Genomic DNA, 26790 nt, shown 5'->3' on the forward strand with positions numbered 1-26790 from the left:
GGTTTTAGAGAAGATAAGGGTTAACTGTCCCCACGTGACTACTGTCACTTTGCTTTTACACCTGTGATAGTATAAACTTGAATTCTTGACTGCTCATTCAGGTACCACATGTGGCTGCATTCTGTTCCTGGGACTTCCGAGGGCGTTAGGAGAAGACGGAACAACTAGTTCCTACTATGAAGAGGGTGGAATGGGCTAGGACACCAGGCAAGCACTTGGGTGCTTGATATTTTACCTGGCAGCCAAGCTGGACCTAAAACGAATGTCCTGTTTCTGATTTTTCTATCTATGCCACCCTGCACTGCCCTCCAGATGGCATATTCTATAGCTGCTCCAAGAAACTCTGAAGGAAACATTGAAGTCAGATATGTGGGTCTTAAGGGTTTACTATGGTTGAGATTAGTTGTGCATATGAGAGTCTGCAAGTTTGAATACCTGGGCATCCTTCCCTTCACAAGTGAATTTCTACTTAGAACTGAACCCTGAGTTAAAGTTCTGGTTATACAAGAACTCATTCTAATGTGCAATCATAATATTCACATTTAAATATGAGTATAAATTCATGTAGATATACAAATTAAAAGAAATTAGGCATTGATATAACCTTTATAGTCTCAGTTTTATAAGTCTATTAAAAAGGTAGGTCATCTTTGATAGGTCCCATATTAATACAATTCAGCACAGATGATCTGACTTAGAATGTGAGTACCATAACCATCTCTAGGATTAGAGATGACAGTGCTCAAAAGTAGTATTAATTCTTTAGCCTAAAGTAAATTAAGAATTTATATAAGGAACCGAAGTTTTTATATTTGTTATTTATTACTATTATTGTGTGTATGTGTGTGTGCACATAGGCATGCATGTACATTTGTGTGTATGTGCGTGTGTGTGTTGCACTCACACAGTGCCACAGCAGGTATGCACTACTCTTGCTTCTCTCTGTCACTGTGATATCAGGGGATTGAAGTCAGGTAATAGAGATTAAATGCTAAATTCTCAGTTGTTCTGTCATACCTTAAAGCTTTTATGGATTACTAGAATTTTAAAGATACTTTGTAGTTGACTTTTAGAAAAATCAGATGCTGAAATGCATTTGTAGGTATTTAAAGTTAGATGTAGAGTGTAAAGTGTTTGGGATTTGATTCTTTATCCTCCCTTCTGAAAATGTTCTCATTTCCAGGACAGTTTTACTCTACAGTTGATAAGACGCATGCATATTTAATTATTGAATGGTTCTGATGGAGTGTGGTTCTCTCAGAGAACTCATTGGTGTCAAGCTCTGCGCCTAACCAGCCTTTGCTGACACTGTGCAACCTGGATTCAGAAAACAGCTACAGAACTTGACTTGTGTGTGGTTGAGTCCAAGAAACTTAGTTGAGGCTCTGTTCAAACTATTTGTGCTTTGTTGCCTGAACTAAGCAAGCTGTGGGAGCAAAGGAGGACCAGGCATGGAGCTTTTCCATTGCTATGTTGGAATAGGAAGGGAACTCTATTTTGTAAGGGCGCTTTCATGCTGGGATTGCCCAGGTCTAGCTGGAACCAGGAGATACCACTTTGCAGATAGTTCAGTTAGTGTCTGAAGTAGGAACTAATTCTGAAAGAGAACCACAAAATTTCAAATCTCCCTCAAAAGATGTGGTTGAAAAATAGTTCATGGGTGAGGTCAGCAGCTGTAGTTTTCAATTTTGTTATCACTAGTTCAGCTATCCACTATTTCTCCCCTCTCCTTTTTTTTTTAATAGAAATTGCAACTTTCCAAAAGGCAGATAACACGCTCCATCTGAAAGAAGAAACACACTATGTCCAAAAGTAAACAGCCACTTTCCCCTTAAGCCACTCTCTCTGTTTTATGAAAGGAAGTGCTAGATAGTGCAGTTCATTTTACAGAAATTGTATATGTTTGGCATATAATTTTCTGTCAAGATAAAGAATTCCCTCGCTAAATGGGAACAAGAGTTCGCTATAGGAAGCAGCCGATGACTTTGTTTATTTTCCTTTCTCCTTCTACCTAATGTTAAATTGTGCATTACAAGTGGTCAGAAAACATCAAGTAGCTCACTCAGTTAATGAAAGGGATATTTCCTATTTTCTCAATATTTATCTGAGTGGCTTTTAAGGCCTTTTCCTTTCCTCCCAGCACTTGCCATGTTTTTAGAATCATTCTGAACTCAAGAGACTTGCAGTGCAAGCTACCCCGTCTCTTGACTGGGTGATCTACTTCAAGGACTCAATAGATACGGCGGCAAATTCCTTTCAGAAGTTCCTGTTCTGAGAACAGAGCCAAAGAGTTCCACTGTACTGGGAAGGATGCAGATGCTTTGATTCACCTTTTTAAAGACGGCCAGAAGACTGACAATAATGATCACATGTTCATACCATTGTAATCAGCCTCTGGGAAAGGCACTTTAGCCCAAATAATGCAGAGCCCTGAAAAATGTGTCTTATCAGTCATTGTGGCTTCCAGACCATGTGAAAGAATCTTTTCAAAGGACTCCCATGGGAGATTCCTGTAACTTACAATGTGAATTTTTAGTCAGGAACTGAATATGTTATTGTGCCCAGGTCCTCCGCATTTGTTCTTGTTTCCTTTCTCTCCTATGCATTTGCCATTCCAAAACTTTTACCTATGCTTTAATATTAAAGATTCGTGAGTGTAGATAGTCTTCAATCTATGCAACTGAGACAAGTATGTATATATCCATATATGCATACACACATATATATGCATAAGTATAGATTTATATATACAAATACATATCTTTACATTTCTCTTCTACTGGGGAGAGGACACCACTCCTAACTACTCTGCTGCATCACACTGCTCACGAATATCCACCCCCTAATTTGCTGGTGTTATTTTTTAAAAATCTGATCTATAAGGAACTCTGAATTTGCATCCTGTCTTAGTTTAATTTTGCACTTAGTATTTTATAAAATGATCTTATAACCTTTGTAAATAAATTCTCTGAAACTATAAACAAATGCATGCTTGTGTAAATGGGCTCGCCTCTACCCCTCCCTGTTCTTTTTCAAATTTGTGGCCTGCTTTATCAATAATTGTTATTTCATATACATATACATAGTATATAATGTTACTTGTGTGTATAATTTGAGGATTTTTTTTCTGAAATGCAAAGGCCATTCCATCCCTTTATACTGACAATGGACTGTCATTGATTTAGAGGGGGGAACAAAATCTTGTTTATTTTATCTCTCTCAGTTGACCTCTTTTACATCCTCTTCTTCTGTCTCTGTCTTGATTCTAAGATTTAGCCTGATGATCTACATATACTAGTCCTATCCACGTTCCTATACCTTCTTGACAACACACATGTTATTTGTGCTCTCTGTGAAGGACTTCTCCTCTACCATATTCCTTTCAAATATTTACATAATATTCAAATACTACATAGCCATCATCTCTCTTTTAGAGCCAACTTACCTGTTCTTCCATACTGGTTCCATTTTTTTCTAGGTGTGAAGATAAAGTGGTCATATTTTTAAGTTCCTCATGGAAGTTACAAAATGTGCTAGACTTAGTAACTTCTCCACAATCTTTTAGTGAGAAAACTAAATACAGATAAGTTTACATAGTACTAGAGTCACAATAAACATTTAATAAACTATTAAGAAAAGTAGATAGATGCTGAATGATACCCTTATTCTGTCCTGGTGATGACATTTTATGTGGTGTGTGTGTGTGTGTGTGTGTGTGTGTGTGTGTGTTTTCCTAAGTGTGCAGATGCACTTGTGTGTGAACACACGGTTGTATGCCAGACATCCACCTCTGTTTTTTTTTTTTTTCCTCAAGAGTCATCAGCTCATGTATTGAGACAGGCTCTCTCACTGACCTGGATCTTGCCGAGCAGCCTAGGCTATTTGGCTAATAGAGCCCAGTGGATTCACCTCTTCCCATCTTCCCGACACTGAGATTACAGAAGCTTGCCCCATGCCCAGTTTTTTCCATCATTCCTGAGGATCAAACTCAGGTCCCAACGCTCACCTAGCAGGCCCCTTGCTGACTGTGCTAGCTCCCAGGTCTCCTTGCCATGATTTTAATACATATATTTGGCTGGTGCCTGCAAACATGGGTTCACCCCTGATGACGAATTCAGAAACTTATTACTCATTTATCCGTTTTTCTCCCAAATTCCAGTTTCCTAGAAGCCACTAAATACTAAAACATATTTTCCCCCAGATGAATGAACAATGGGAGGCCATGTAAAAACTTAACAAGTTTTTGCTATGTAAAAAAAAAAGATAATAACCGGTATTCCCTGAAAGAGACTATGTAAAAGAATAGTTGCTACAGAGCTAATTTTGAATGAATAGATAAATTCATGATTCACATTTTATTGTGGCAGGAATGCACTCAAAGATGACTTAAACAACGAGATAGTGAATGTGTCACTTTATGATGAGCCTAAATAGTGGTTCATCCTTCAATTTTTCTTTTCTTTCCTCCTTTTTTTTCTTTTTGCATTCTTAGCCATCAATTAAATTCTAATTTCCTATTATAATGTGGTTTCTATTGCTTCCATTGTACGTGGTGCTAGCTTAATTACCAGTGCACAGGGATGAAGAGGACTGGAGGCTACTGGCCGTGGTCACAGGGCTCAACTGTCCTCTCTAAAGCAGTATAAACACTGTTTCCATGCCATTGTCACTGTGAACTTTTTAATTCTAGCAATAACTATGATATGCCAAAAATCATGAAGCAAGCAGCTCAGCTCGGACACAGTGATAACACGGAACACAATATTTCTCTAGTGGGTAATGTGCCTAAGAATAAATGTGACCAAACATTTGCAAAGATTACACGAAAATAAATGTGTTATCCAGAAGCGGCTAAAGTGGATATAGTACAGTTTGAAATGACCACTGGCTTGTGATATCATCGCTGCCTGTTGGTGCATTATTCCTGAAAGTACGCTTCTCAGCAATATTTAGGGTAAGTGTTTCTTACGGTGTCATATGTTCTAGAACAAAAGCACTATCAAATGGAAACGATTATTCTATGGAAAGATAGATTAACAGTTTTTGAATCAAAAAGACTTTGGGGAAAGTAACATATCTACTCATAGTGTCCCAGACATACTTTGCCATGGCACATTAATGCGTTATCACATAATTTTCATTTCTTTGTGGTAAAACACATAAAATCGATTCCCACCCAGGCTTGAACTACATAATAGACAATGATAAGCCGCACATATTTATGATGTTCCATGGTCTCTTCGGGGAAATTTGTGATCCTATTTTAGACATCAGAAAACTGAGGGAAGCTAAAAGAAGAAGCTTGGATGGCTCTTAGGAGTGAGCCTAGAGCACTGTGTTCAGTTATGCACTGAAGAAATCCTGCTTGCAGACAACTCTTAAGGCTTGTCTAACCGAATTTTATTCCTTAGGAGATACGGAAGGGACTATAGCTTAGTGTCCGACCTGTGTTGTCGGAATTGTGTGCTTTGCTTCATATCAAACATCTCAGTTCATTCTTTCCTTATCCTGGCAAAGTAGGCAAAATTATGCTGCCAGCAGTTTTCTACCTGACCATCAGACAGAAAAAACTCACTACCAATGTATTCTTTTTACATGACATTATATTTGAGATCATTCCCCAAATGACTGAAGTACATTGAAATCAAAGTTAATTTTTTTGTGTGTGTGAGCTGCTCATTATGACACGGTTTGAACTTTCAATATTTATTTTAGGAAATATAATGTCATATTGTGTTATATCAATTTTGCTATATTTGTATGCATATAAATTTAAAAGTACAACAGTTTTATATACTCATCTGATAAACAGTAAGCCTGGATAATAAATAAATTTGGGGCCATAAAATAAGAAAGGTTGGAGATGTGTTTAATAGCTATAATGAAAGCAAAGTTCATCTAGCAACATATTTAATTCAGTACTAAGGTATTTACACCTTGAAATCTAAATGCACGGTGACTTGAGACTGTGTATGACTCACATGGAAGTACAGAGATGAAGAGGATTAACATCTTAATAGAAACCATAGTGAGAGGTACATCTCTTCTGTGCCCCTTAGGAGAATGAAAATGGCCAGGATACTTACCTGAGATGAAAGGGAATACAAACTATCCAAAACAAAGTCTGCAGCTTTGAGGACACAAAACCCAGGGGAGAATCAGACAATCGTGCACCAAGTCTTACAGCTAAGACAAGGTTTGCTTTACGGCTGCATCATGAAAAGGAAGGACTGTATTTGAAGTGTTAGAGCATCAGAAAATTCAGTCTGCGTTATTATCACCACTGCCCTTTAGATGTTCTCATCATAGAGCAGACGCCCACACCTTCTCCACACCCTGAGTAGATGCTCAGCATGGCCAGCGCCTGTCATATTTGCTATCATAATTTCTCAATAAATAAACAAAGAAGATGTTTGCTTACTGATATTGGAGACAAACTTCAAACCACAGCAGAAATTCTAGTTACAGTCCCTGCTTCTAACAGCTTGAAGACATGTTTATTAGACAAACACCGGGGGATGAAATTAAATCATGATAAGTAGGCAGACATACGAGCTCTGTGAGAATCCCTAGCGCTGGACATTTCTGAAATCATGCACAAAACACTACCCAACTCCATGTGCTTAAGTCTCGGGATGATGAGAAAAATATGTTTTCAATCTTTCTCCCAATGTATTCATCTCAATATGAGAATAGATAGGTCTCATATTAATGCTTAATTTATAAATACTCATGAGCTCTATTAAAATTCCCTGGCAAAATCCTACCACGCTTTTCTTCCAGTGAACTCAGGCTCACGGTTTGGCAAGCCCTGTCTGATTAGCAGGTTTTTTTCTTCCCAATCACATTGCTGAGCACACCCAAATGGAGCGCTCCAGACTCACTGTTTAAAACAAGTTCTTTACAAAATATCTTGGGGGCTTGTTTAGACTATCTAAAGGAGATACAATGTAAGGAAATGGAGTGCAACCGAGAAATGTGAAACGTCTCTAAAACAAGATCTCTTCCCGTCAAGTTATCTTGTGTGTTCCTATCTCTACATGAAAGAAAAGAATGAAGCACAGCTTTTTTATGTAGCACCATGAGTCAAGGACCGGCCACATGTGTACATCACACACCCACACTGAACCGTGACGTGAGTGGTCACACCAGCCACAGGTCGATGACTACAATCGGTTTCAGATGTAAGCAATGCTCTCACTCATCTCCATTTCCAGACCCATCTCTGCTCAGAAGGGCTGACCGCAGGCTGGAACTGCAGGAGATAACCCCAGGCTCCAGACTTGAAAGCCCTGTACTGAGCTGCAGGTCAGGGTTCTGCTTACACTGGATTTGTGCAAAAGCGCATTCCTTCAGCGATGGTGAGAGGAGGGCAAGCTGTTCAAAAGGGAAAGGAGCTTGCTGCAGGAGTCTGGTGACTTGAATTGGATCTCCAGAATCCATGGAGATCTCGAAGCAGAGAAGCAACTCCATGAATTGTCCCTTGACAGACACATGTACACTATGACACACATATGCTCATATTTTCACATACACCAGTCCCACACACGATAAAGAAAGAAGAATAAATGTATGGATATCAGTCGGGTGATGGTGGCGCACACCTTTAATCCCAGCACTCCGGAGGCGGAGGCAGGCGGATATCTGTGAGTTCGAGCCCAGCCTGGTCTACCAAGCAAGTTCCAGGACTGACTCCATAGCTACTGTCTAGAAAAACAAAACAAGCAAGCAAACAAACAAAAAGATAAATATCTTCTCAAGGTACATTGACTGGCAGCTATGTGGTTATATGGCTCCAGATATTCCAGTCATATCAAGTGTTAAGTTCCATCGTCACAAAGACATCCCTACAGTGAGTAGGTGTCCTTTTTAGATCTCTGCACAGGACCAAGGATAAGCGATCTTAATGGGAACTTAACAACAACCATCTTTCCTTACTATAATACTTATTGAAGACTGTCTCTTTCACCTTTTCACACAACTAGCACTTCCCTTCCCCTCTCTCCTGAAAGAAGAAACATTTAAAATTAATTATAAAAACAGAAACTGCCACAAAACTAACCCCCGAACTCTGAACTAGTTCTAAGTATTGCTTAATTTCTGCTCTATACAGAAGTATCTAACACCATAATGTCAAATATGTAACTATTACAGTATAAGAGATATTATCAATGTTAAAAATACCAAAAATGAAAGATGATTTTTTGTAACATTCTTTTAGAAAGACATTGCAACACACAAATTTAAACTTAAAAATAATTGTTCTGAACTTAGAGAGCAGTAAAAACGACCAGCTAAATCTTGGGAACGCTTTTCAGGATGAAGTCCATCTACAGCATTTACATTGGCGCCGGTGCAACACAGAAAACAGTAGCAAACCTTTACTTGTTTGCAGGAAACAAAATGTTCACAAAGCCAAGAGCAGGGAAGAATTCTTACCACCTTCCTTAGTGCAGAGGCTGACGAGGTTGTGGACTGTGTCCATGAGTTCCAGCTGCTGTCTTTGGAGGACGCTGTTGTTGGTGGTGGCTCTCGTGAGTTGCTTCTCTAACTCCTGGATGATGAATGTTTGACGTGTAACCAGACTTTGAAGGTTTTCCTTCTCTTCCTTCAAGGTGTCCAATTCTTCTTTGTGTTTTCCCTCCATTTCTAAAATTTTATGTTCTAATAAGCTACAAGGAAATGAAAATAAGACTTAATTCTTACAGCGCTGGAGAAACAATGCTGGAATTCTACTTGTCCCTAGGAGTAAGACTACAAGTTTAAATTATTTATTATAGGAGTGCGTATGTGTTTTCATGTGTTCATGTGCACGTGTGTGTGTCTGCATGTTCATCTGTGCATGCACATTTGCTTACACATGCTGTGGTGCATTTGCATATTGCAGACAATGGTTTACAATTGCCTTCCCCTGTGTTGGTTCTGAGGACTGAACTCAAATCATCAAGCTTGGTAGGCAATAAACCTTTTACCTACTCAGCGGTCTTACTGGCTCATAAAAGTGGTTTTTGCGAGACAAAAATGTATATAGTGTCAACCACGTGAAAAACACAAATCGAAACCACAGTGAGGTTCTCTTTCACCATTGGCAGATCGCCAATCATTAAGAGAATAGCAAGGAAGAGCTCCAGCGGCTAAGAGCACTTATCACTTACTGCTCCTAAATAGTGAGGACCCGGGCTCTGTTCTCAGCACTCACATGGCAACTTGCAATTCTAGTTCCAGAATATCGAAATGCCATTTCTAATTTCCATGGGCCCACACATGCACCTGGCTTGTGTACACACTCATGCACACATATGCACACAAAATGGATGAATTACGAAAAAGAAAATGCCATCAAATGCTGACAGAGATGTGGACAAAAGGAAACCTTTCTGCAAGCAAGCATCTATTGAGGCGGGTTCTGCAGGAACAGAGAGCACCTTAACCCATCCTGTTTTGCAACTCTAGCTAACTCTTCTTGTGAGGTCAGGCTTCTGGATGAGATGTGTGGCTATCACAGTTTCTGGAATCACTAGGCAGGCGGTGCAGAAAAGTAAGACTCCATTACGTGAGTACCATAGTCTTACAGAGAAATGTGGGATACTTTGCTCAAAGTGAGGCAACCATGGGAAGCTTCTCTCAGCGCTCTGCCAACGACACCCTCCTTGTGCAGTGTGCATGAAAAGCGACGAAGAACGCAGAAGCACTTGGGGATCTGGGCAACTGACTTGAAATAAAAGGCATTTTCTACTTTATAGAGTGTCTAATACACTAATATTCTTAGGGGAAAAGACTTACTCAGTTTTCTTAGTTCTGTTTTCAGACGGTTCCAAGCCGTCCTTAGTTTACAAGGTGCTATTCCAATGCAGCACACCCAGAATGGGCACTTAATTTACCTTGGAGAAATATAGAGCTGAATCATTCCTATAAGTCTTCAAAAAGAAGACACTAGGGAGTGTTTTAAATTTAATACTTAAATTATACAATCTAGTGTGTTTGAAGAGTCAAACTTTCCAAGTGTTTGCGAGAAGGGGCAAGATGTAACATCTGACCGTCTTTACACACAGGAAGAAGTGTGGCAAGAAACGCTCAAGGACGCTCCGGGTCTTTGCTAACAAATCTGTTCTCCAAAGAAGAGTGTAGCCTAGTGTATGGTAGAGAGCTGCTGGGAAGCTGGGCCCATTTGTGAGACCAGCCTAACTCGCAGAAATTTTGGGAGCGAACCAAGGTTCACATATGCAGGTTCCACGCGGATACCCAGTAAGGGACGCCACATTTCTCTCTTGAGTTTCCTTCGTTCTACTAGATGTCAAGACAGAAAGAATCCTTCCCTTCTCCTGGCCATACAGAAACCTCTAATTGGAAAGGGAAGAGGAGAAATACTTAGGGTCATTTACATTTGTTTAAATCCCTGTTCAGAACTGAAGAAAAGTTAGAAAAGGAAGTCAGAGTAAGATGAAAGAAAGGATCTCTAGGGAATAAGTATGATGCAGTGTCTTTTAGTAGTTCCTGCTGCGCCAATAACTTGTTGCTGCTAGAAAAGCTTATGAGAGGGGAAAAAAAGAAGAGAGAAAGGTTGGGGAGAACGGCAGTCAATTTTTCTATTGTTTGTATTGATTTTAAAAAGTGCCATCCACATCCTACTTAACTGAGGAGTTCTCTGCTGTGGGTAGAGGCGAAGCCTTCCATCCTGCTTGTAGAGTTTTGGCTTTTGATCTGAGAATTAACCACAACCGATGCTCCAGCCCATGCTTAGCTTACTTTTTAGTTACGTTTTCTCCTATTTCAGGAGTAGGGATCAGATACATGACTGCTGCAACTCAGAGTCGTTAACTTAGAAAAAAATCGTGTGTCATATTCACATCAGTAATCGTATACTACCGGGAAATCTTTAGCATTAATGGCTAAAATGATGAGCACTTCATGACTTGGAAACTAAAGTGTCATATGATTCTGGACAAATGTTCTAAGCAAGCGTTTGTATCCCAGAAGTAAAATCAGAGCTGGCCTTCCAGGTTTCCTAATTAACAGACAATATCAGGTTCTAGTTATAAGTCATATTTTTTAGTTGCTAAGTGCCAATAACTATGTGGAGTCTAAGATGACAATATTTCTACACTAAGGATTTATTTTTAGACAGCAAGCCTCAGAGAAGAATCATAAGCAGCAAGAAACTTCTGTTTCCAACATAATTCATTTTTCATACTTTGCATCAATATTTTCCACTTCTGCATCTGATGTGTCTCTACAAGAAGAGCACTGGGAGAGGCTGCTGCTCCACTAGAGAAGCCAGTCAACGACATTGGGAGCTTTGTTTTGATTTGTTTTCAACACAATTTGGAGAGTAAAAAGATGATGAAGGAGATCCTTAATCCAAAGAAAACAATCTTGGGTGTCGGCTTGTAGAAGAGAAGTGGTTTCCTTTGTCAAGGGAATATACATTATCATATTGGAAAGAACATTAATTTTCATTACCCACTAAACAGGTGTTAATCTACCATGACTTGCAGGTTTCAAGTGGCATCAGCCCAGACTGTCATTTTAGAAGAGATATTCAAGAAGGAAAAGAAGCATCCATCATCAGGATGCAAGAAGACACAGATCACAGATATCTCAGAGGACCGGGAAACCAAAGCAGCAATTCTCTGGCTGCAGTACTGGAACCTTGACATACGGAATAGATAAAGTTTCCCAGAAAGTGTTTCCTACCAGGATACTTAGGTCTCTCTTAGTAGCCCTCCTCCTAGTCCAGTTATTTTCTAGTAATAGTATAGCCAATCTTTTTTATGGGTGATATTCTTTAGACTCTTTCAGAATGGCCATCTCTTCCTGACCCTTCTGTCTGCTTTGATGGGATTCATCCTCTTTTTCATCTCCTCTTAATGTATGGTTTCCAAAAGACTTTTCTCTTTCTTTCCTCTTTTTCTCTTTGGCTCTTTATGCACTTTCTAAGTCAACCTTTTTGTTGTATTTAATTCAAATGGTTTATATCTAAGATTTACTTTCCAAAAAGATATATACTGTCTGTAGCTAGTAACACATTTGTAATATAATATTAGAGCTGCATAACGCTTAAGAAAATCCCTATCTCCTTTGCTTCTTTTTCTTAAAGATTTATTTTTATGCTTATTGTAGGTGTAGGAGTCTTTTGTCTGCATGTATGTCTGTGTACTATAACATGCAGTATCCACAGAAACCAGAAGAGAGAAACAGATTCTCTGAACCCTGAATTATGAGTTTGAGCTGCCGTGTGGGTTCCAGGAACTGAACCTGTGCAAAAGGTTGTGAAAGAGAAACAACTAATCTTCTCTTCAGTCTTTTCTTGGATTCTTATAGCATTATAGTTGATTTGAATGGAACTGAGTTACAAGCCCTAGAATATATGTAGCAATCTATACTTCTTATCTAAAACCTTACAAAGTACATTAAGTGCTGGAACCAGGGCTCACAGAACATGTTTTCAGTGGCTTTATGTTTGAAAGCTGCACAGATCCCCACTGCTATGAAACTGGCCCCCATCCACAACCAAACATTGATGCAGTATAATGCAGCCTTTACCTATGTGAAGGCTTGATTAAGAGATGATCCCCCATGAATGTGGGCCTATCCTTAATCCTCAGTGAGGGGTGCTATTTGGGTAGGTTTGGGAGATGTGGCCTTTTTGGAGGAAGTATATCACTGGGGGCAAGTTTTTTGGTTTCTAAGCCACAAACCATTCCCAGTTCCCTCCTTTCCTACCTCGTGCTTACAGTTCGAGAGGTGAACCCTCAGTATTAATCTTGTTGCCATACCTTCACTGAATCAGCATGACCTCAAACCCTCTGGAACCATAAGAATCTGGTGTTTGTTTAACTACAGAAATAGAAAAGTAGCTCTATAACCTATTTACACTATTTACATCACACAAATAAGCCAGCCATCACCGGAAACATCTCTGCAACATGTTCTCTTCACCATCTCATTGGTTTGGGAGCTTGAGAGGCACAGTATTTTAACTTGCCCATTTTTTCCACCCATAAAGAAAATCTTTTTTAAAAAATCCCAACTAAGATTTTGTTTCTAATAATTTATTTTATTTACTCATTTGTGTGTGTGTGTGTGTTTGTCTGTCTGTCTGTCTGAGGGCAAGTGTGCCCAGAGAGGAAGGCCCGAGGCATCAGCTCCCTGCTGCAATTACAAGGAGATGACAGCTGCCTAACATGAATACAAGAACTGAACTCAATTTTAAAAAGTAATCAGGGAACCACATTCCCGGTGCCAAGGGGTTCTTAATTATAGCCCCACCTTAAAATGTCTGCCATCCAGTTTAAGCTTTTATCCAATACATTGATTATATTCCATCTGGTCCCTGAACCCTTCTATAGATCCTCTATCATTACTCCTAATCGGAAAAAGTCCAAAAAGCCTTTCTTCATCTGGCATGGAGACCACTAGATAAGACAGTCAAGTCTTGGGACATTAGAGCCTAAAACAGGATTTAAAAAATGTTGTTGATTTCCTTGACGATAACTTTTAACAAATTTCGCTGAGGGCTAAGCTCATAACAAAGCACGGGATGCTGACTGCAAACATCAGTGCCTGGGTTTTTGTTTCAGTTTATTAAACAGAAAGAGAAGATCACTGTCAAACCTTTGGAAGATTTAGATGAGATAAACCCTTTCCTTGGGAGGCGTCTTTTGAGCTCAGTGTTCCGTGGGGCAAGTTTACCAACTGTGCATTCAGCCTACACACACTGAGCTGCAAATTCCAAAGCAGAGTTTCTCACAGGATTCTCAGTACTTCCTGTTTCCCATCTTTCTGGGAGCACTTTGAGAAGAGACATGCATAGGATTTTGGCACTTAACTTCTAGTTTGAGGCAGAGGTGCACTCTAATGAAGAATAAAATAAACAAAATAATCTAGGTCTTGAACTTCAGTAAAAGCTCATGAAAGAGTATACATAATTTGAACATTCTGGTTGATTGCCGGCCCTGCACACACCCTCCTTTTCTACAATCTATCTTCTCAGAAATATTTAAAACCATTGGATACATCTTGAAACTTTCACATAAATGCTCTCCCTTTCAAATTGTTTCCCACAATAGCATTCTTAACATAGCAGCCAATGAATGCCTAGTGGTGAGAGTTGCCTGTGTTGTGTGTAAATATAGCTCTTGACACAAGGAAGAGATGTTGAAAATATAGAAACGGCCTCGTTTTTATCTGTCTGAACTTATTCACAAATGGTTTAATTATTTCCTTGTTTGTAGTATGCACCGTTTCACCATATGGTACAAATATGGGCGTGAAAAGGATGACTTTATTATAGATTAAATTTATAATTTGCTACTAAATTAGATACTAAATTCTCTTTCAAAATATGGTCATGCTTGTTTGGCAACTCAAATTTGGGGCAGAATTATAAATACTACAAAGTCAGCATCAGACAGCAAATGTTTCAAAGCTTGAGAAGATAAGAATAAGCTAAAGATATTGTAGAAGCCAGAAATAAGGAAGAAAAAAGACAAATATAGTGTGTGACCTAAGAGAATGTAATACAGATATTTGAAAATAAATGTATGACAATGTAAAATACTTTCAGTACATATAACAGAATTTATATGCCACAAAGGATTCATATGAGTTAGTAAAACAAAAACAAGTAATGTAATCAAATGAAAACACTTGGGCAATCCAGTCACAGAAGAAATACAAGTATCTTATAAGCATGATGAGCCGATACCCTAGTAAGCATAGCAGGGGTATTTTGAAAAATTAGAGCACACACACACACACACACACACACACAATTAAAGAGAATAGAAAATTCAAAGTAGTTGTCTACATTTTGCAAAATTTTAAACAATCAAGATATATCTAATGAATAATATTTTATAAGTATAAACATAAATATATGTTGGGCATAGTTGCATCTCTAGCTCCCACATTTGGGAAGCTGAAGGAGGAGTGTAATATGACAAATTCAGTGTTAGTCTTTGCTTCATAGCTGGCCTGGGCCAATTAATGAGACCCTGTATCAAAAATGTAAAACAAACCAAAACAAAAAATATAGCAAAAAATGAATAAATTGAACTATAAATTATAGTGTATTAAAAATGAGTGAGTACTCATTCTTCAGAAAAAAAGAGTTATGACCAAACAATTACACATGTATTAATGTTATATATTTATGACATACTTTATGAAATAATAATATGAGATAATAAAATGTAGGAATAATCCTACATTTAAAATAATATCTAAAATATATGTGTATAACATATAAATATGTCCATATGTATAGTTGCATGTCAGAATGTGGAATGTGTTTGTGTCAATATTCTAAAGGTTTATATGTCTGTATAAAACTATGTACACTACATACTCGTGATTGCATTGATAGTGAACTTTTAGAAAGTACAGATGAATAAGAACCAATCTGTTTAGCAATTGGTGTGAAGGCATGATGCAAGGGAAGATGGTGCTGTGGAAACAGGCCAACTTTGAGCTTTAATTGCACATACTCATATGTAATTTGTGATCTGCCTTACTTTTTAAAAATTTTCAAGGAATGAATTAGCTAGAAGTCTATAGATAATGGATTTTGTACACTCTGTTAAGAAGTTTAAAAGTTGGACTGAATTAGTGAGCTTCAGAGTGTAGATTGAGAACCCTGCCCGCTATACTGTTGGACACTAGGTGTGCATAATTGTGATGTGAGCATTATAGCTTAATAATGTTAAAAACAGTGAAAAGATTTCAGTATTAAGTGTAACTCATATGATTTGTGTTTTCCACTGAAAGTATTTTTGTTATGTGTATGTTAGTTATGTTAGGAATGTGGGTATGCATGCGTGTGTGTGCACAGGTGTGTATGGACTGCATTTTGGGGGCTAGCATCACTGGTATGATATTGGCCATTATTCATTCAATATTTGAAAAGTGTTTAAAACTGTATATCCTATAGCAGAAGATTACTTCTTAAGGTTGTACATTCTGCACACATATATAAGCACACATGTCATGGAATGGGTCGAATAACAGTAGAAAAGTAGGTATTATGTAGATTGTAATGAGGAAACTTCCCTCACTGAGTTAGAGAATGGCTTCTGGAGCCAAAGCAGTGTGTGTAGTGAGTTTTTAAGGATGAACAGGAGTTTGCCAACCAAATAAGGAATGTTAGCCATGCTAGACAATTCAAGCATCAAATTAGTATAGAATAACATCACGTAGTAACGTGGGATGCACCTAACATAATTGAACACAGCTACGCCTGCCAGGCACTGTCCTTTGTGTTTCATATACATTCATATAGCATTAATCTTCATGTCAACTTCAAACAGTATTATCATCATCATCTCTATGTTCAACCTTAGCCAACAAGCCACAGAGAGTCTCATGAACTTGCCTAGAGTCACACAAAAAGTTCATGATGGAGCTAGTTACAGCAAGAATAGAGGAAAGTGAAACCCAGTCAGTCTGGTCTCAGAATCTCTGCTGGTAGCTTTGAAACTAAAACCAGTAGGGGAGAAATGCTGCAGAATGATTGTATTAACAGCCAGGCACTGTGTTCTGAACTAAAGAACTTGAACATTTATTGATCTGCTATAATATTCAATGGGTAGAAGAACTTTACAAGGAAAAAGATTGGTATTTCAAAAAAAAAAAATAATGATTTTGTCCATAACCTGAGTAGGTCATGCTGGCACAAAACAGGGGAACAGTTGAAAATTGATGAGAGTCCAACCTAAATATACTCAACTGATAGAGCTAGAAAGGACTGGATGTGTTTGAAAAATACTTCAGTGGCGGGAATCATCAAGATCGGCAAAGGTTGACAAAGTGTAGAAGATGCAGAGAAAGGGAAGGACTAAGATGGTTCTCAGGTTCCCAGTTGACTCAGAACTCTCCATTACTCTCGGCTCTGAGGCTGTTAAAACTGAGAAGAAGGCACATGGGTCTGCCACTCAGTTCACAATGTAAGAAACTTGAACAGGAAGATAAAGGTAATTCTTTCCCTGATTCTACTTATAAGGAATAGCGTACCATATAAACATTTGGACTTTTCTTTTCTTGCTATTGGGGACAGAAGTGAGGGATTTGTGCAATCCAGCACTCCGCTACTGAGCATCATGCTCGGCCCTGAGTACTTGACCTCTTAAGACTCTTGTCCTTGGTCAGTACCATACACAGCTAATGCATTTAAATCCACTATAATATCTAGTGCTAGAACTTAGCTCGTCCTTCCTTTAGTACCTTTAAAGGCTTTATCAGATGGGGAATAGCTCTAATTAGAAGGCTTTTCACTTCCTCCGAAACACTATTAAATCATCAATATCTCTTTAGTAACTCATTAGTAAGACAGAATTTAGTATCCTGCAATTGCATCAGATTCAATCACTTAAATATAATTAACTTCATGATTTCTCATAGCTCCAGCTGGGAGATAGACAAGACATCAACTAAGTTTAGTAAATTCCCAGTGTAAACTAAAGAGTTTATATGTCCTGTTCCAACACTGGAAGGACTAAATAATAGTCTTTACCTTGGTAGGTCAAAATCAACCAGTCTACCCCTTTCTCCAATTTTATATTTGTTTGTTGTAAGCCAATCACTTGATGACCACTCCAGTTATACCCTAGGCTGCATCATGCTAGAAAATCTTTCTTACAGTAATTAAAACAGAAAATTATCCTGGAAACAAATATGAGCTCAGCTAGGTTCTAGTTCTTTAGTCATGGACCAGTTACTTGAACTTTGTAAGGTTCAGCCTTTTAATTGTGATGTGGAAATAGCAGACTCTTTAGAAGACTCCTGAGAGGAGTAGCAACAGTGAATGGCACACATCGGACTCAGATGTTTACGTTGTTAGAAGGCAGCAAGGGACAGCTGGAAAGGCGTTAGAAGAGCCATCAAGCGTCTGGTCCCATGTTCCTCTGAACTGTCTTAATGAGAGTATCCTTGTCGTTAATCAGTACAGTCAACACAATTGTCAAGAAAGCCTGAATGCCCCACCTTTGTGTAAATGTGTTAATGTTTTCCCTTTGGGTATACTCAATTGTGAGAGAGAAATTTCTTCTACAATATTCTTCTGCCTACCTGTGTTCTCCATTTGGAAAACAATTAAGTCCAATATATGGCCTTGAAACCTAGCGAGGAGACCCATGCTTCAGAGGCAGCCTCCAAGACAGCTATGAATACACATGAAGACAGCAATCATTACTGAAAAGTTTTAACTCTTTTTAACAACTCAATTTTGTTGTCCTTGAATGTAGAACTTTGTAGATGTCAGTGTGGTGTTGCAATTCAAAAGATTGGATCTGCCTAGTGGAGTGATGCCCACTTGGTTAGTTGAATAAAATTTCATTGATGTATATTCTCCTACACACACACACACACACACACACACACACACACTCACACACACACAAAAGGTTTCTCTGTGTAACAGTTTGGGGATCCTGGAATTCACTCTCTAGACCAAGTGGCCCTTGAACTCTCTGAGCTTCACCTGATTCTGCCTGCCCAGTCCTGGGATTAAAGCCATGCACTACCTCTGCCCATCTTTTCTTCTTTTCTTTCTCTATTGTTTCCCCTTAGACAGGGTCTCACTCTGTAACACTGCAGCTGCAGCCTATCTATCCTAGAATTAATCATGTGGACCAGACTGACCTCAGAGTCATAGAGATCCACCTAACTCTGCCTCTCCAGTCCTGACACTAGAGATGCTTGCCACCACACTCACCTTTTTTTCCATCATTTTTGGTCAGAAGAAATGAGGTAATATTAGAAGACTGTCACAAAATGTGGCACATAAAATACCTCATTGTGTGGTCATCCTAACCCTATCACAAGCAAAGCCTAATAGATTTCCATTTGTTTGGCTTTTTAATTGTGTATTTTAAACATAGAGATGGGATGCCAAGTCTCCCTTAAGTGATTTTGTTTTTAATACCATGTTTTAAAATTAGGTTGGTATTCCACCAACAAAAATAAAATTTCCTAAAGAAAGCAGACTGGCAGATTCTCAGTCATCTCTGTGAGACTTCTGGGAAAACAAGCAGTGAAGCTATCCTATTCCTGCTTGGTGCTTTGGGGTACTTAGGGGATGAAAAAGTGAATCCAATGAGGCCCCAAATCCAAACTCAGCCCTGAAAGCGCTATGCTTAATTTTTCAGGATGTAAGTCAGCAAGACCTCTCAGCATGTGTGTGTAGTATAATCCTAACTATAAAACATGATTTTTTTTTTTCTCTGCCAAAGAGGTGGGAGATACTCCTGAGGCTAGCTCACCGACTTGGCTGCAAAGACAGGAATCTTTCTCAAAGCTGCTAAGTCACACACCCAGACACAACTCCTGACATTCCTAGGGGAGGAAGCAGAGCTTAATTTAGATAATCCCCTCTGGAAAGTGTATTGGCTGATTCAAACCAGACCTGGCTGACTCGGGCATGCTGTTCTTACATTTCAGAGATGCCTCCTAGTAGAAATAGCTTCTTGCTGTATCTGGGGGATTAAGATTCACATAAAGAATAGGTAGCTAAGATCAATTAACTATTTATAAAAGTGTAAACATTAGACTTTGACCTCTTCTCTGCTCACTTGGGAGGACACTGCCTTTGCTGTTTTAGATAGTGCTCGGCAGAATGCCTCTCCTTCCACTGATCATGTGCAAACAAACAAAAACAATAAATAGAGTGGGGGAAATATGCTATGTATCACGAAAGGATATTTTTGGTTTGTTTGAAGAAAATCACTTCTTAAAAATGGGGCAGACAAGGATACGTGACCTAAGAGTAGCTGTTTGGGTCACACGCCATTGCGTGAGCTGGAAGTCAGACAGACAGCTGCAAGAATACAGTCATGTGGGAAGCTGAGTCCACTAGGAAAATGCCCTCATGGATCACCCTCGGATGTTCCAGAATGAAAAAGAAACAAGTGTCAATAGGGGCATGAAATACATGGAAATTTTTATCTGTTTGAATATAGAAATATATATTAAATTATAATCCAAGAGACTTAACTAACCTAACTCTTCTCAAAATACCTGTATTACAAGAAAAGGGGAATTGTTATGATCCTAAAAGTCTATCATTAGCAGTAAATGACATAAGTTATATGTGGAAGAACACCTCACTTTTATACAACAATTAAAATTTGATTAGAGGAAAAGTCAGATGTGTCAAATCGGATTTCCAAGAGGTTGGTCCACAAGGAGAAGCCCTTTACACTTGTGCCAGTTTAGAGTTCCTGTCAAAAAGCAGCCTGGCTCAGTTTTATTAATAACAACAAAGGGAGTTTTTCATCAGTTTGCCTGTGGAGTATAATTCCAATCACAAAAGATGTGGGCAACACTTCTGAGGGCTAGCTCCCAGTCTTATCTGTGTAAGTCCCTACCATAACAATAGCCAGACACAGCTGGGAACATCCTTGGGGGGAAGCAAAGCTTAGTTTATATTACTCTCTCCTTCTTCCAGAAATGTATTAACTATAACAACATTACCTAATGAGAATAATTGAATAGGAAAGGATAGTAAGTGCTATATAAAAATTATGTTGGTACACTCTTCCTAGACTTAAGCTTTCAATACTCCTGGTGCCAAATCTGTGACACTAGTTCCATACTGAGGGACTAAGACCTTATTCCAAAAGGGCAAATGTCACATTTAGCAAATAAAAATGCAAAAACCCTGATTAAGTTTGAATTTCTCACAAAAATTTTAAAAAAACTTAAAAAGTCAAGATGGAATGGCCCAATGTGTGTGTGTGTGTGTGTGTGTGTGTGTGTGTATGTGTGTGTGTGTGTGTGAGAGAGAGTCTGTTTGTCTGTCTGTGTGCATATATATATATATGTATATATATGTATATATATTAGATAGAGATAAAGATAATATAGATATATATAACATATATATATTTGTTAAGAAAGGGGGAAATGGAAATAAAATGAGAAGGAAGGGAGGAAGGAAGGAAGGAAGGAAGGAAGGAAGGAGGAAGGAAGGAAGGAAGGAAGGAAGGAAGGAAGGAAGGAAGGAAGGAGAGGATATATGAATACAACTGACCGGACCGGTAAGGGCATCAGTTTTTCTTTTAATACCACTGACAGCAAAGAGTGTCAGTTATTTTTGTAGTTAAGCACCCATGTTTCCCACTTGAAACCAACAGTATCCCAAGAGTGAAGTGAGAGTCAGTGCGCAGAGGCGAAGACGATGCACATATCAGTAAGAGAAGCCGTGACGATTGTATTCTAGCAACTTTTTAAGATATTAGTCAGAGGCACTGACAAGTCTGCTGAGAGAGGGACCAAAGATCGATCTATACAGCACTGTGGAATGCAGTCAAGATTTGTGTTGCAGGGACATTTTGTTGACATTAAGGTATATCTCTGTGATGTTCATGGCATCACAGAAAAAATAAGGAAACTGATTGCCTCTGAACAGACTTGAAAAAATACATTATGCATAGATGTCTTCAGTTTTCCAATTCCTGGACAATTTTTATAAAGAAATACAAATATAAACCAACCTGCTAATTACACTACTCTAAAATTCTTGAATTTCTATGTCCTTATTGTTATTAAACTTCAAAACAACATTCATGTACTATTTTATTTAATTTTAAGTATTTCTTTATTTGTCTATTTACTTATTAGGGTACAGCCCTAACTCTGGTCTTGTGCTTGCTAGGCAGGTGATACATCACCAGGCTATGTCTCCAGACCTTCACTATAAAATAGATATAGTAAGATTCCTTGTAATTCACCTCACCAAATTAAAATTTTAAGAAGAGAAATGATGACTGATTAAATTTACATAGTAAAGCATTAGTGTTAACTCTGAGGTGGTCTGGCATCCTGATGACTCTATCCTATTAGGCAATCAGCCAATCCTGAAAGTGAAGGGCATGTTCCTTACTGTTACAGTGGGAAAAAAAGTCTGCAGTAGCTTCCTTTGTTAGAAAAGCATCTTTTAGAAATTTACCTGAATTTGGGAGTGGAAAAAGTTTGAGTTTAGATACTCCTTATGTTTCTTTAAAATTACTGGAGTTGTTACTCTGAGAACAAAACTCAGTTTCAAAGGTCTGGAGTCAACCTCACGCCACAGGAGTTAACATCAGCCAGTGCTCCTAGAGTAAGTATTGCTGGATTGAAATGGACTTGCTATTGGGACTTTGCTGATTGCTCAAAAAGCATCTTATTAACATTTAATCTAAAAAAAATGGGAAAAAAACCAATTGGAAATAGCTACATAACTAAGTTTGACCCATAGCAATACATTACTGCAGTGAGCAGGAGTCTGATAAATGCACTTGGGAGAAAACCTTGGTGAGAGGAACATACTCCCAGTCCTTTGGTTTCAATAAGAAGGGACAGGAAGGGGCAGGTTGCTGCAGATAGCATCTGTTTGTTCCCTCCACTTTCCTGCTGTGACAACAGCAAAAGCCATTTGAGGAAGGGTTTGTTCTGTCCCCTAGTTTGATGGTACAGGCCACCATGACAGGGTCTAGCGGTGGTGACAGGAAGAGAGGGTTGATCACATTGGGTCCACAGTCAAGAGAGAGGTGAATGTTGGGATTAGCTGACCTCCTCCTTTTTGTTCAGGCTGGGATCATAGTACATGCGATTGGATGGTGCTGTCCACATTTAGGGTCGAACTTCCCTCCTTTAAATTTCTCTGGAAACTCCCTCACAGATAGCTTAGAGGGCGTTTCTTCTAGGTAATTCTAACCCCATAGAGTTGTGAAAATTATCCATCACCACAACCCCCAGGTTAGGCCTGCTTCTCCTGGCCAGTTCACCCCAGAGCTACAATAGGGCTTTACCTCTTCCTCACACTTTGAACAAGCCCATGACAAGCATCCTTACGTTGCTAATGGAATGACCTCTGTTTAAGCCAAGTGAACATAAAGTTTTAACTAACCAAGTAACTAATGCAATATTTCATCGTTTCTTTCCTACTTCACTTGCTTTTATAAAGGGCTTTTTTCATTTCCCACTTCTGATAGAGATTTTTACCACCCTCTCATCATCTTTATGGTGATAGGCTCTGCAAAACGTGTTTGAAAACACTACTTAGAAAATATTCAGTCTTCTCTGTGGGTTGGGATGGCTATTTTAATTTTTCCTTTGTGTATTTTTCTCTCTTTTCTAAAAAACTTTGAGCTAGTTTAATAATTCTAAAAATAAACAATAATGCAGAAAAACAATGAAACCTTTCAATTGCTCCTACATATTAAAAATTCCTGGACAGAAATCCTGAAATATATTATTATAAGTGGGGTTTGCTTCAGCAAGAAAATTAAGACATTTGGTGGTGACCCTAAATTGATTGTGACTGCAGTAAAGTATACCTGTTACACACATGCATATTTCTGGTTATTGTGTAACTGTGCTGGGATAAATAGTAGTTTGCAAGAGGATTTTCAATTTCAGAACATTTCATCAAACAGCCAGTTCAGGGTCATGTTCTGTCAAGTTTATTTATTGTTAAATAATGTATCCCATATCACCCTACAAGAATAAATAAATGTAACACTTGGTAATATAAGTCATCATGCATGAGTGACCCTTGCAGATGCTATATCAACAGTCAGATTTCTTTTATTCATGCAAGAGTTTAATTGTAATTGTTGGCATTGATGTCTATTTTTTGCTTGAGGTTGGGTAAGTCTTTAGGCTGTAGTCATGTGAAGTTCTATGCGGGGGCGGGGGGATGAGAGAACTATCAGAAAAGTAACCTGGATTGCATTCCTTGTTCTGTCATTAGCAAGGTGTGTGACCCTGGACAGGCTGCTCACATGGTGTGAGTCTCTGGTTCTTCTGCAAGGTAGGATGGCTCACAGTCCTATCAGAGGCTCCCCTGACTTGGAGCCTAGCTGCAGCAGACAGTGATATCTAACTACTTCCTACCAGGACAGAGGCCTTTAACTGAACATAGGGGATAAGAGTTGAAACATCTTCAAGATAACCAAATATTCAGGAGAAAATTCAATGAAATAGAAGATATTTATTCCTCAGGAATTGGCATTCAACTCAGACTACCCTACCCACAGTTAATGTTAATGACTTTGAAATGAGCTAGTGTTTCATTGATCCACCTTTCAACATCTTAAAGTGGAATTCAAAGACCTGTTAGGCCTCTAACCTCACTGAACACTACCCTATGCTGATATCCGTAAGTCAATTAGGTAAATTTATTCTGTCCAGAATAAATGACTTTAAGTGCAAAACATTCCTTCCTACTTATTCTATAGGCAAGTATTTTCTTAGAAGTACAAGCTGTCTGAATTTAACCTTATTGTATGCCACGAAGATTCTTGGGAGTAGAATGGGAGACAACTGAAGAATGGTTCAAGAGGCTCTGCTATTCTTTACTCTAGGGTTACAAATTTGATGCTGCTAAGAAACTGTCCATCTATTTTGCCAAAATATCAAATAAGTTTTGTATATATGGTGTTGTTTGAACAGTTGCTCATTGCAGCAACTGAAGACCAAGCACCTCAAGAATTGAAGCAGGACATGGGCCTCCTTGTTGAGATACTGATTGCTTTTGTGCCTTCCTCCTCTCTTGTGACTTCGTTCTTTAAATATCCACAACAGTAAACATTCAGTTACCATTGACATGGAGGATATAAAGAAGTATACATAAAAGTACTTTTAGGATACCATAATCCTTACCTGTTTTTCTCATGAATCTTCAGAATTTCATTTGTCTGTTGGAGAAGTTGCTTCTCTAGTTTGTATGTTGATAATGAATTCTCCAGTAGTTGGATTTCAAGTCGCGATGTTTGATTTAGTACCTTGAAAGAGTTTTTAAAAATTAAATTTCAATCACAAAGAAAGTAGTAGGAAAAACAATAGACATTTTAAAGATCATTTTTTTCTTACTGTTTTTTAGAATGACTTAAGCAGGTGGTGTTCAATCTACCAAACAGTGCGCAATAAACTGAAATTGGAGTCCGAAGTGAATTAGATTCATTTGCATACTCTAATTTTGATACCCCATACATTCTAAGATATATTATGCTCATATATTTTATCTTCAAATTTTACAAGCACAAAACAGATTGCTAATCCAATGTCTTGATATTATAGACCATTTAGAATAATTAGGAGATGTATAGGATACACCTACTCAGACCTATTGCCTTATTCAATTGGAAATACAAACAACTCTTGAGATAGTCGGGAGTGATGTCTGACCACACATTTATTGGTTGGCTACTGTGGCATGGGGTTAACCAAAGAGAGCTTCCATATATTATCTCAGTTCCTTGACAGTTTCATCTGGCGACCATGTCATTTTATGAATGAGAACACTGGAGTCCAGAGCCGTACACATTCACACAGGAACCAAGTCAAGACCTGAGTTTCTAACCAGAGACTTTGAGCCTACATGATAAAAAGAAATCTGAAAATATTTATTTTTTTCAATATCAGGATCAGATCTACAGTCCTGCTCTAACAGTGTCGGCGCAGGAGTGCTCCTCCCCCATTGGGCAGGGTTAAAGCGGGGATCTAGCTGAACCTTTAGAAGATGCACTGAAATGCTTGAGTTGAGCTATGGCGGCAGGAACTGCCGTGGAATGGGGCTCTGTGTTTGTAATAATAAGACAGAGAAGGATCTTGGAGGCCAGTGCCTCAGATACAAAATCTTAAGAAGGGCTCTTTCCTTCCTTGTCTATCAAGCTATTTCTTTGTATATATTATTTTTGAGTAGAACGTTTTTAAAATTCTAACATATTCTGTAAGCAGTAGATACGATTATTATTGACTTCAAATTCATATCTATGAAAACTTAATCTGTAAAAGAATAATAGCAAGTTATCTATTTTAAAGTATAAACGCCTCATCTTAGCATTTCCTCCTCCCTCCTCATCGCCTCATTCCTTTTTAGACTAGAAACAGGATAAAATGAGGAAAATAGCTTGGATTAGACCTTTTCAATGACTATATTTACTTTAAAATTACTTTTCTGCTACGTGGGGTTTTAAAAACTTTTTAAATAATGTATTTTTTTCCAGGCACATATGAATTCGGTGGTTGTAACAACACACCCACACCTGTAGAGCTCCAGACTAAGTCCCAGCACAGAGGCTGAAGTGTAGGTATGAAACTATGCACTAGCTATTGGCATTTGATGACTGTTGGGAGAGCAAATCTTGAAAGATGTGAGGCTCATCAGAGAACACACTCAAGGCAGGCCCTGCTCCCAAGAGTAGCTATGCAACGCAAAAGTGGTCTCAAGGTGAGAAAGGAAAACAAAACAGAAAGCTGGAGACAGTGAGGGGAAAATGGAAAGGGAACAGTGACTGAAGGGTGTACATGATCCAAGTATGCTGCATGAAATTCTCAGAGAATAAATACAAATATTATTTTAAAAAGGTATTCCTTGTCACTTTATTTAAAGTTAGATGTATTTCAAAAGCAAAAGTTCAGACCGAGGCTACATTCATCAATATTTTTACTTTTGTAAAAAATATTTTTTTATTCATTCTTCATATCAAGCACAGTGCCCCCTCTCTCCTCCACTTCTGTTCAACCCTCCCCCCCCCCATCCACTACTCCAAAAGGGTAAGGCCGCTTATAAGGAGTCAACCAAGCCTGGCACATTCAGTTGAGGCAGGACCAAGCATCACTACCCGCTCCTGCACGTCAAGACTGAGCAAGGCATCCCACCATGGGAAATGAGCTTCAAAAGGCCAACTCCTGCACTAGGAATAGCTCCTGGTCCCATTGCCATGGGTCCCACAAAGAGACCAGGCTTTGAAACTGTTGCCTGCATGTGGAGGGCCTGGCTTGATCCCTTGCAGGATCTCCTTCTATGAG

General features: G+C 38.6%; 1 protein-coding gene across 3 annotated transcripts in view; it reads right to left on the bottom strand.

The window, feature by feature from the left end:
• Positions 1 to 26790, bottom strand: part of Angpt1 (angiopoietin 1) — a 229401-nt gene that overhangs the window by 60635 nt on the left and 141976 nt on the right. For 2 of the 3 annotated variants that reach the window (XM_048457160.3, XM_048457162.3), the window contains exons 3-4: positions 24640 to 24761; positions 8440 to 8672 (exon numbers count right to left, since the gene is read on the bottom strand). In XM_048457160.3, coding sequence (XP_048313117.2) covers positions 8440 to 8672; positions 24640 to 24761 — 355 coding nt within the window. The remainder of the gene's footprint in view (positions 1 to 8439; positions 8673 to 24639; positions 24762 to 26790) is intronic. The other variant, XM_048457161.3, reaches the window with a different exon arrangement.

This window comes from Myodes glareolus, chromosome 19 (genome assembly GCF_982192425.1).
Source record: "Myodes glareolus chromosome 19, mMyoGla1.1, whole genome shotgun sequence".
Lineage (NCBI taxonomy): Eukaryota > Metazoa > Chordata > Mammalia > Rodentia > Cricetidae > Myodes > Myodes glareolus.